This window comes from Trichomycterus rosablanca, chromosome 7 (genome assembly GCF_030014385.1).
Source record: "Trichomycterus rosablanca isolate fTriRos1 chromosome 7, fTriRos1.hap1, whole genome shotgun sequence".
NCBI classification, from domain to species: domain Eukaryota; kingdom Metazoa; phylum Chordata; class Actinopteri; order Siluriformes; family Trichomycteridae; genus Trichomycterus; species Trichomycterus rosablanca.
In genome coordinates, this window is record NC_085994.1 from 20,248,416 (window position 1) to 20,260,879 (window position 12,464).

Below are 12,464 nucleotides of genomic sequence, written 5' to 3' on the forward strand. Positions count from 1 at the left end.
TATCTGCCTTGCTTATTACAACTTTCATATGTTGCAAAGCCACCTTAGTTCTAACTAGTTGGTCCTGCAGCTTTATTAGCCGTCTTCTGTAGGCTAAAGACTTCAGTAGCCCTCCTTGATCTAATTTCTCCTGCTGTGCCCCAACTTCTCCCTGCTGGTGTCCCAAGATTTGTAATCTCTGTGCAGCTGGAGGAACAGGCTCACTTGAAATTGGATACAATCCCCTAGTTACCCAACTATGAAATAATTTTTTATATTTCTCCCCTTCCTTGTCTCTACCTTTTGCTGGAGTGGTGTCTTTAATCCTATTAATAACTACCTGCTGCAATTGTCCTGCTGTTAGATCTCCCATTTTAGGTTAAGTTTACTATATATATTGTTATCAAAGACCTGTGCAGTCAAAGTCAAACACAAGTGTGATGGACTGGATAAAGTGTCAAGCTAAAAGGCAACGCACATCAAGTTATTCACCTGGGGAAGAACTGGTCTTACTCAGAGATGGGGAGTCGCAGATAATGTCAGTCACTCGTGATGTCACTTTAGCTCCGCCCCTTGAGGGTCGTCCAGGGCCCCCGGTGGGATTCCTCCAATTCACTATCAACTACAGAGGGGAGCACATACCGTATTTCTAAAGTTTATCATTAACACTACAATGGAGGCCTTAAACTTTTGGATCACGTAGACATGTGTTCCTAACTTCACAACCCCCACACATTAGAACAAAGAAACAATAGAACAATCTCTCAACAATACATGCACCAACACACCCAGCAAATCTCTTATCACAATCAACAAGCACTGTGTTACTCTCAAATAATTTTAATCTTATTCATTTACATTACATTTTCAGCATTTAGCAGACGCTTTTATCCAAAGCGACTTACACAATGACCTGAACACGATGAGCAATTGAGGGTTAAGGGCCTTGCTCAGGGACCCAACAGTGGCAACTTGGTGGTGGCGGGGCTTGAACCGGCAACCTTCTGCTTACTAGCCCAGTACCTTAACCACTGAACTATCACTGGCCCCTATTCACTATAACAACCCTGATTAAGGAGATTTTCCTTAATTATTTGTGAAAATGTTTTACTCTTTTCAGTTGTGAGGGATAATACTTTTCACAAATGGATGAATTCTACTCTAAGTGCCCCCCTTCCTAGTTTAAGAATTAAAACCTATTGTTCGGATACAATATGCTAGGGCTTGCAAGTCAATGGATTCTTCCAGACACTACCCACCTTAAAACACACTTAATAAGGTACCATATCATATACTTCGTCTCAACTCAGTTATTTTAAGATTATAAATTAAATTAAATTATAAAATTATCTACAACAACTTACACACCCCAGGCATACGAAGACAAAATAGCCGATGGACAAGAGATACGGCAAGCTGCGCACATAGAGCCAAAATGGCGCCGACGAACAAAAGAAAACACGCTGCGCATCCAGAGCCAAAATGGCGCAGACGAACAAAAGAAAACACGCTGCGCACCCACAGCCAAAATGGCGCCGACGAACAAAAGAAAACAACACGTGGGCAAGATGGCCGACGAACAAAAGGTAACACACAGACAAGATATAGACCAAAATAACACAAAGCACACACACGGTTTCACCCGCGGTTCGCAGACAAATATACACAGAGATTTACTGACAAACAAAACTCCTGATGTACTATTTTCGAACAGAATTTAGAATAATCAAATTACTCAAGCCCCGCTACCAATACAGACAGACTCGTTAAATTTAGAACAATTAAATTAGTCGAGCCCCGCTACCAAAACAGACAGACTCGCTAAAGTTTGTGACAATTGAATTAATCGAATCCCGCTACCAAAACAGACAGACTCGTTACATTTTGAACAATTAAATTAGTCGAGCCCCGCTACCAAAACAGACAGATTCGCTAAAGTTTGTGACAATCGAATTAATTGAATCCCGCTACCAAAACAGACAGACTCGTTAAATTTAGAACAATCGAATTAATCGAATCCCGCTACCAAAACAGACAGACTCGTTAAATTTAGAACAATTAAATTAGTCGAGCCCCGCTACCAAAACAGACAGACTCGCTAAAGTTTGTGACAATCGAATTAATCGAATCCCGCTACCAAAACAGACAGACTAGTTAAATTTTGAACAATTAAATTAGTCGAGCCCCGCTACCAAAACAGACAGACTCGCTAAAGTTTGTGACAATCGAATTAATCGAATCCCGCTACCAAAACAGACAGACTCGTTAAAATTTTGAACAATCAAATTAATCGAGTCCCGCTACCAAAACAGACAGACTCGTTAAATTTAGAACAATTAAATTAGTCGCAATCAGGAAACATACATTTTAGCTCCAGCATATATTCACAGTTTTAAACTATCTAATTATACTTTAGTAATTTAATCAGACACTTACGGATTCTGAGATTCAATTTCACACTCACTACGCTAAATAATAAGTGCAGCTAATCTATATAGAGAACGTCTGTTTACCTTGTGTAGGCGCGCCTTGTATTGAGTACAACAGATTCTCAGAATCCAGGTCTTAGCTCAGTCAGCTGAATCAATTTGATGCTATTTCAGGCCTCTTCGAACCATCCTCTGCTACCATCTGTTACGACGAATCTTTTTGTCGAGAGGCTCTGAAGAAGCAGTCGGAGAATCCAGAAAGTACTCTTCAAAAACACTTTATTAAGTGAAAGAAATGATCTGTGAATATATGTCAGAGCTAATCCGATCGGCGCTCCTTTTCTCCTGCAATCCAGATCCTCGCCAGCCAAAAAGACTCTCTCTCGTCTGAGCGCGCAGTTTTTTTAAACTAAGCTAGGCTCCTCCTCCTTCGCTGCTGGTGGAGCCAATGAAATGTGCTAAACAAGCCCAGGGCTCCGCCCCTCCACCCCCCCTACGACAGACATCTGGAGGGTCCCTAACGGGGGTACATGGTAGGTGCCATTTTGAGTGCACCTACCAGACAAAGAGCCACGTGGGGAAATACCGTACAACTTCTCACATTTATGTTTAATAATGATGTTATGTTCCAAAAATCCTAACACCTCACAGCAAGAAGGTCCTAGGTTCGATCCAGGTGGGGCGGTCCAGGTCCTTTCTGTGTGGAGTTTGCATGTTCTCCCCGTGTTTGCGTGGGTTTCCTTCAGGAGCTCCGGTTTCCTCCCACAGTCCAAAAACATGCAGTCAGGTTAATTGGTATGGGTGTGTGTGTGTGTGTGTGTGTGTGTATGTGTATGTGTGTGTGTGTGTGTGTGTGTATTTGTGTCTGCGCTGCAATGGACTGGTGCCCCGTCCAGGGTGTTACTGTGTGCCTTGCACCCATTGAAAAGCTAGGCTCCAGACCCCCAGGCGACCCTGATTGGATAAGCGGTTAAGACAGTGAGTGAGTGAGTGAGTGAGTGAGTTTACATAAAGGGATCCTTAAACAGTTTATGTTCCTTGCTGTAAGAATAGATTATAAATTGGTGTAAAAAGAAAATATATCTAACACTAGCAGTTAAAATAAATAGACTTTGAACATTAGAATTTTATAAAATCGTTAAAAAACAAGTAGTTTTTTTTTTTTAATCCACCTTTATTTGTCAAGTACCTATTTATATTTTTTTAAATTGTATTCTCGTCCTGTGTGTTTTGGGATGATACTGGTCAAATGTATTTGGGTGATTCTTCAATTGCGGGCTCTTTTGACCATCTTAACTTTTGAAAAGTAAAATTAGGAATAATTTAGTTTTAATTATGTCAAGATAATGCTAGAGCAAATACTTAATGATGGCTACAATTGAGCTTATATAGAATTTTAATATTTCATATTTATTTGCGAAGTGGCATAGCAAAATGTAATTATGTGTTGGTAATGACGTGTTGCGGTAATGACAATTTTTACTTTTTTTAAGAAAAAAACTAGATAGGCCATGGATTTGCTAAAGCTAGTCAACAGCTAGTACAAGGTGCACTTTAAATACATATAAATAATGTGTAAATTTTTTTTTTGGTAAAGAACTGCCATATTGATGTAAATTGTAATGACGCTGAATAAATATACTCTATGATCAGGAGAAATACATGATTAAATTACTCACATTTCCAGACATTAAAATGTTAATCTTCTCTCATGGCTGGCATGTGCTTCCTTGCAAGTCTTTGTTTCCATGGTTACAACATAAACAAGTGTTACCTTCAAATGATTCCCTACAGAAACCATACACTGTTGCGGTAATGACGATAATGCTGGGGACAGTAATATATTGCTCAAAAATATGCATAGGTTGTAGAAATATGAAAAAAAAAATTACATTTTGTTTATTTTTAAGTTATTGTAGCGTCGCCACTAGGGGGCCGCTACGGGCTTTACCCAGAAACCCTTGCGGCCATGCTGTCCAGGCTTACCGTAGCCGTGTAGCCCAGTGTTGGGGCTGGGGTGGCTGCAGTGAGGGTTGGATAGGCAGCTTTTATGTTTGTCTGTTGTATGAATGTCTCTGTGTATGAATGGGTGTCTGCCTCAAATCACTGAGTGGACTGCCAAGGGCAGCTCACTCGCGGCCCTGGCGCCACATTGGTGTCAGAAATGGGATTGTTGTGTTTGGGTGGCTCTGGTGGTTCGGTGGGCCAATGTGCCCAGTCTGTCTGAGTGTGCTAGCCCAGGTGGCTGTTGGGGCAGGGTGCCCGGTCCAGCAGTGGGTGGAAGGGCAGCTCAGCAGTGTTAGGGGGCGTGGTGTGGACAAGGAGCCACCCAATGAACGCTGGTGAGTTGGTCACTGGGTCGTTTGACCATTAGGGAGGGGGCAATGTAGCATCGCCACTAGGGGGCCGCCACGGGCTTTACCCAGAAGCCCTTGCGGCCATGCTGTCCAGGCTTACCGTAGCCGTGTAGCCCAGTGTTGTAGTGATGGGAATTTCGGCTCCTTTTAGAGAGCCGGTTCTTTTGGCTCGGCTCACTAAAAAGAGCCGGCTCTTTCGGCTCCCAAGTGGTTCCATAAATTTTTTTGTTGCTTAAATTAATTTATTACCAAATTACATGTAAAATGAATTAATAATGTAAAAAAAACATTGTATCAAATGTTTATTATTTAAATTGCTTTATTTATATACTCAACATGGAACAGAGTGCTCCAACAATAAATTATAAAATACAAGATCTGATTGTGTATATTATTTGTAAGTTTGCATCTAAAGTGGGACAGCATGGTGGCTAAGTGGTTGGCACTGTCACCTCACGGCAAGAAGGTCCTGGGTTCGATCCCCAGGTGAAGAGCCCGGGTCCTTTCTGTGTGGAGTTTGCATGTCTTTCCCGTGTCCGCGTGGGTTTCCTCCGGGTGCTCCGGTTTCCTCCCACAGTCCAAAGACATGCAAGTAAGGTGAATGTTCCTGTCATGAATGTAACCAAAGTGTAAAACGTGACGTTAAAATCCTAATAAACAAAACAAAATAAACAAGCATCTAGAGTGAAACAACACAACATCAACGAAGCATCACTCACACTCAACAAAATATAAATGAAAATGTGCAAAACAAAAAGAAAATCCAGGTGAAAGCATCCAGGTGACAGTATTTGTAAGTATTTAGTGAAGATTGGCATTCAGAAAAACCAAGGAGCTCATCTTTGATGGCTTGATCCTGTTTCTCCTTTCTGTTATGATCTGCCCTGTTAAAAAAAGATTCTCTCTGAGGGGACAGATACACAGTCTATGTGCCATCACATGTATAAGATGTGGGTAGACTGAACACTTGGTCTCCCAGTGGGTCTGAACTTCTCTGTAAAAGGGGCTTCTCGTGTCCAAAATTTACTATGTCTCCTCTCACTCATTTTCCTCACCTTTCCAGCGTGTAATGTCTGGCTGTGTAAAGCGCTGAGTTCTCTCGCTCTCTCTCTCCCTCCTGTTCGTGTGCACGCTGTCTCTGTGTGTGTGTGTGTGTGTGTGTGTGTGTGTGTGTAACCCCTCCCCTCCTGCTCAGTGTAAACACACAAACGCCACCACGTATCTTGACCAATCACGTGCGGGTTTGACAGAAAACAAAAACCGGAAAAAAACGAATCGGCTCCCAGTCAGGAGCCGGATCCCGTCGTTCACTTTAAAGAGCCGGCTCTTAGAGCCGGATCGTTCGCGACCGACCCATCACTACAGTGTTGGGGCTGGGGTAGCTGCGGTGAGGGTTGGATAGGCAGTTTATAAGTTTATGAATGTGTCTGTGTATGAATGAGTGTCTGTCTCAAACCACTGAGTGAACTGCCAAGGGCAGCTCACTCGCAGTCCCGACGCACTCGCCGGCACTTTTTAGCGTTTTATTAGAGCAGAGAAGTTTTAATGTCTGGGTTGGGGACAAGGCCAAAGTAGCAAAATATTGATGTTTAAATCATCATAAAAAATGAAAATCATAATTATTTTGGTATGTAATTTTTTTTAGTGATGCAATGAATGATCTTTTTAATACCTAAAATATTTGATTTGTAATAAAGTATTTTTTTAACACAAATTTATAACTTAGGGACGTAAAAGTTCCCCCAATTGAAGAATCACCCATTTATTCTAGAATATATGAATAAATTAAAGACTATAGGCTACTACAAATAAACATTCTGGCTATAGCTTAGTATCACGTGATAGAGTGATGTATGAAAGCACAGTTTATTATTACTGTGCTTACATTTACAGTTTTAATGATGATTATGATGATGATTATTACTCTTATTTGGATCCTATAAGCTTCATGTATTCTGCTGTGAGGTACGAGTGCGAGTTTTGGTCTGTAATGACTTGTGCAGCTGTTTGTACAGGTAGAGAAACTGTATCCCGAGGCTACGGTTTTAACAATACTGCAGTACATCATACCAGCCGCTAAGAAGCGCTGTGCTCACTTTACACAGTTTGAGAGTGAGTGAGGACAAACCCGCTCAGTGAGGTACACAGAGAGAGAGAGACAGAGGCACAGAGGGAGTGAGACTGAAAGCTTGCTCCTCTGTTAGAATGCTGGAATAACGGAGGCTAATCATTCTGTATCTAATACAGCTTCAGACCTTTTAGGAAAATGTCGGGGAAAATCGACAGCAAACACGGTAAGCGCCATAGTTACTCTGTTATGGTTGTAGTAGCTAGCTGGCTAACTGGGTTAGCCTGTGGTGCTAGTTAGCGAGTTGACACAGAACCTGTGGTCAGACTGTTCAGCTACCGTCTGCCTTTTCTTTCTTTTTTTCTTTCTTTGATTTCTAAACAAGACTTAACTAATAAAACAAACTGGTTATGAGCAATGCGTACAGGAAAGTGACTTCCTAGTCAGCTAGCTAACACACTGAGCAATTGGTAATAATTACGGTTAAACAACAATGGTTCAGTCGCTGTCTGGTTAGCATTAGTGGTTAGCTATGTCGCCGCCGGTGGGTGGGGACGTCGGCGCCCCTTTAGTTAATCTCAGTTTAGTTAGATATTGATGATAATAATCTGTTACAGTGAATAACTTATTGAATAAAGTATTGAATAAACCACGAATGTCTGTGTGTGTAGTTAAGTGTACGTTAAATGTCTCAGTATGCGGTGATGTAGAAAGTGTATGGCTGCGTCCCAAACCGCATATTATTGAACATAGTGTGTCAGATTGGTGGTTACAGAATTGGTCAAGTTCAAGCAAATTTGTTGTTGTTTTTTGGCACAGACTTGGCATTTAAGTCCACTCTACGTATTTTATAGGGTTGGGTATTGTAAATGTCTTCGTTAGCTTGATTTTAGCCTGATTTACACCCTCTAAAGTAATTTTTTCTTCCAAAGACATGTTTTTGGGTCATTATCTTGTTTACATACACAACTTGATTTAAGATTCAAGACTTTTGATGTTATCTTGTTTCTTCATTGTTCTTGTTTCATTGTTCCACATTCTGCAGTAGAACAAAACAAACAGTTGCATATGTTATTAAAATCCTTGGATTTGGGCTTTATGTAGGGTGTAGATACCAATTTGGGGCTCAGTTCTATATGTGTGACTGCATGTTTACTGCTTCACAATTCACAGTTTAAGAAAACATCTAAAGGAGAGCCAAATGCAAGAAGAAACTAAGCTGTGAGGGTGTAACATTTGACATCTTCACCATATTATTTGTTAGTTTGATGTTATGGAAGCAGTGTATGTTTTGCATTGATTGTTAGGGCAGTGTGGTAATATCGATTAGTGGAGACAGTTTACGAGCCATCAGAAGTGTTGTTTTAAAAGTGGAAATAGGATCTACAGAGGATATAAAAAGTTGTTATAATGGCAACTTTTTGTTATTTAAAAAATAAGACAAAAATAATTTATTTTAGTTGTGGTCGTTTTCATATAGATTATGAGGGCAGCACTGTCGCCTCACAGCAGGAAGGTCCTGGTTTAGATCCCCAGGTGGGGCGGTCCGGGTCCTTTCTGTGTGGAGTTTGCATGTTCTCCCCGTGTCTGCGTGGGTTTCCTCCGGGAGCTCCGGTTTTCTCGCACAGTCCAAAGACATGCGGGTGTGGTGAATTGGAGATTCAGAATTGTCCATGACTGTGTTCAGTATAACATTGTAACCTTGATGAACCTTGTGTAATGAGTAAGTACCGTTTCCTCTCATGAATGTAACCAAAAGTGTAAAACATGACGTTAAAATCCTAATAAACAAACAATATAGATTATGACATCTAATCTATACCAGCGGTCCTCAATTTTTTTTGCATCGTAGACCAGTTTCATATAAGATATTATTTCATGAACCGGCGGGAGTATTTAAAATAAAATTCTACGACAAGCATGATAAAAAACAGAAAATGCAAAACAATACTACTCACCAGTGATGAAAAATCAGTGGGAACCCTAAGCTTTATTCGCTGCAACGAGACACTTCCACCTAAGGGTGATAGGAGACAATAACACCCGAAGTGTGTTCCTTATGTTCAGTCTACGCGGCAACTTTGTTTTGGTTGCCGTCACTGCATAGAATCCCACTTCAGAAAAATAGGATGTTGGAAATGGAAGCAGTGTTTTCATTGCTTTTGTAGCAATCTCTTATTATAATTTTTTTTGTGTGGCCTGGTAATAAATTACCGGTCCATGTCCTGGTGGTTGGGGAACACTGATCTATACAATTCAATTGAAAAAACAAACTAAAACCTGTTGAGAAAAAAAAACTTGCAATAATGTGGTTGCATAAATATAAACGTCCCTAACTGAATACTTTGTTAAAGCAACTTTTGATTTCATCACAGCATTCAGTCTTTTTGGGTTGAAGTCTATCAGCATGACACATCTTGACCTAACAACCTTTGCCCATTCTTCCTTACAAAAGTGAGCATCTCCTGTGCACAGCCCTCTTCAAGTCACCCCACAGACTTCCACTAAATTCATGTCTGGGCTCTGACTCGGCCATTCCAAAACATCTTCTGGTAAAGCCATTCTTTTGTTGATGTGTAAGTATGTTTTGGGTCGTTGTCATGCTGAAAGGTAAAATTCCACTCCGCTTTTTAGCAGAGGCCTGGAGGTTTTGTCCCAAAATTGACTAATATTAGGAACTGTTCATAATTCCTTCATCTTAACTAAAGCCCTCGTTCCAGCTAAAGAAAAGCAGCATCAAAGCATAATGCTGCCATCACCATGCTTCATTTTGGGTGATTCACCGTGTTGTTTTTGCACCAAACATACCTTTTAGCAGTATGCCCAGAAAGTTCAACCTCGGTCTCATCAGACCATAACACATTTTCCCACATGTTTTTGGCAGATTTGATGTAGGCCTTTCCAAAATGTAGTCAGACTTGGATAATTTCTTGACACCCTACCCAACCCAACATAGCCCATACATATGAAAAATATGAGAGATTGTTGTCACATGTACACATCCAGTACTTCCCAGGAATTCCTGCAATTACTTTTATGTTGCTGTAGTCCCCTTGAAAGCCTCCCGGACCAGTTTTCTTGTGTTTTGTTTTGGTCAGTTTTTGGTAAAGTCACTGTTGTGCCATTGTTCCATATTTTATTCTCTGGTTGATGGCCATCTTCAATAGTTTATGTAATTTCCCTGGATGATTTTGTAACCTTCTCCTGACTGATACCTTTCAGCCATGAGATCCCTTTGATACTTTGTAAGCTCTTTGCGGACCACAGCTTTTGCTGCAAGACACAACTAAGTAAACGTCAGGAATCTTACTAGAACAGCTGAACTGTTTATATGGGGTTAACCAGAGTCACTTTATTTTAGTTTCCCCCCTCTAAACGAGTTTTTCAATTAAGGTAAGATAAGATTCCTTTATTGATCCCCATGGGGGAAATTCGAGAAAACAGAATTTAATTGAAAATTTAATTAAACAGTCAAATTAAAGGTGGAAATAAATCTTAAATGATTTATCTTAGTCTGTTTTTATTTTTTTACATGTCAGTGGTGTTTTACCAGGGGCTTGTAGACTTATATATGCACTGTGGACATCCCTGTGACCGAGGACCCAGTAGAAAAGAAATTGCCCTGACATATTGAGCCCTCCCTTCTATTGAATTTCCAGTGAATTTAAGGTAGTAGTCTGTAGTCAATACAACAAGTACTCGGTAAAGGGGTAGGAGAATACAAGCTAGCTGAACATCCTAATCTTAGAATAAAGAAATTGCTGGTATATTAAAGCTTTTCATGTCAACATTGGTTTAGTTATTATACACAGATAAGGAGAGTTCCACCTTTATACCTTCGATTTTATTGCTGAGGATAAGAGAGTTGGAGTTCATCCTACCGCTTATTCAGGCAATAGCATAAGATCATTCATTTCATTTTCATGTTTTATCAGTGCTTCATCCTGATCAGGGTTTCACAAGTAGGTCTGACTTTTCCATTTGGTGCAATGCAGTAACACAGCCCGGACAGGACGTCAATCAGTCGTGTGGCCTCGACCTCCAGCCAATCATGTCTGCATGGAGATTGCCGATAGCACTGTGTGGGATTTGAACCCTGGATCCCAGCGGTAGTGGACTAGCTCAATTTACCTCTGCACCAGCATAAAGTAATGTTAACAAAAACCGAAAACAAGTTAAACATTATGAATACATAAGGTGTTTGGGTGGATAACAGTGAAATCAAATGCAAATGATTTTTGTAAAATAATATCACACAGATCCACATATGCTGAGTTAGGCATGCAGTCAGAAGTCACATTGATGCAAGACAGTAATACATAACTAAAAAGGTTTTCTAAGCACTTGGGTCTTGGCACAGTGGTCCAATGTGCTCACTCACCACCGCTGAGATGGTTTCCTCATTGCTATTGCAATTGCAGCCTCTGCTCACTGGTTGAGCCACTTGGGTGAGGGTTAGCAAAACTGCACACTCTCCAAATATGTCTGTAAACAACTGGAATGGGGGTCTGGGTGAATTTTAAATGTAATATTCAGGGTTACTTGTGTGTTTGTAGAAGAGATCTGGAATTCTACTTTCAATTTAAATCAAACGTCAGCATAAAATAGGCTAGTCTTTACTTTTACAGAAGTTCCTATAGGACTTCATAGCTTGGATTGCGTTCTTACAATGCTGTGTAATTGGTGGGCTCTTATAGACTTCCAAAATATGTCCAGTCAATTCATATTGCATCTGGCGGACTCCAGTTAAATTGTAGACACATCTCAAACATAATTGAAGCAGACAGGATTCACCTTCAGCTTTCAAAGAAAGTTTTCAAATCCTCATTATGGGTAGAATGACAGATGGAAAAGGCAGTTGTGTCCATTTAAAGTCAAACCCTCCAACACAATGAGGTGGCTGAAAGTCAAGGGATCTGAATACTTTCTGTAGCCACTTGGATTTGAAATCTGAACAAAATCGAGCATGTTTCTGGACATCTGTACAAAGTTTGCTGAGTAACTCCTCAGAAAATGTGTCAGAGTAAAAAACGTACACTTTTTATCTGCGCTGTGTGTTTTGTTGTTTGCACTTTTGTTCTGTGTTGCACAGCGATCCTGAAGAAACGTTGATTTGTTTCAATTTGTACTTTTATATAGCGGAAACGACAATAAAGTCTCTTGAATTTTAAAAATAAAATCTAGCTTAATCTTACGCATTCAAATCCAGAGGAATTTGCTGTACTGCGTTTCAGTTATAGATGTCAAACACAGTTCCTCATTCATTTACAATTTTTCTCATTAGTCAAGGGTGCTGCTCTCGGTTAGACATTTCAGGAAGTTAGCTTTCCTGTAAACAACAATGCACAAGTTTCCCACACATTTTAGTTCATAGTATGTAGTACTTCATTTAAACATGCTTTTTTCTTCTTTCGGCTGCTCCCACTTTTCAGGGGTCACCACAGAAGATTGTTCTGTTCTGCATATTTAATTTGGCATCGTTTTTTAAGCCGAATGCGCTTCCTTTTTTTATCTGGGCTTGTGACCAGCATTGAGAAAGCACTGACAACTGCACCCCCAGACAAAGCCAATCATTTCTGTCATATATAACACTGCTAAGTTTTGAGCCCCTGATCCCAGATGTATTTGGGT

The 12,464-nt window shown here is 40.4% G+C and overlaps 1 protein-coding gene across 3 annotated transcripts in view; it reads left to right on the plus strand.

The window, feature by feature from the left end:
- Positions 1–6,927: 6,927 nt before the first annotated feature.
- rapgef1a (Rap guanine nucleotide exchange factor (GEF) 1a) overlaps positions 6,928–12,464 on the plus strand; it is a 45,749-nt gene continuing 40,212 nt past the window's right edge. For all 3 annotated transcript variants that reach the window (XM_062999100.1, XM_062999101.1, XM_062999102.1), the window contains exon 1: positions 6,928–7,059. In XM_062999100.1, coding sequence (XP_062855170.1) covers positions 7,032–7,059 — 28 coding nt within the window. In that variant the 5' untranslated portion in view covers positions 6,928–7,031. The remainder of the gene's footprint in view (positions 7,060–12,464) is intronic.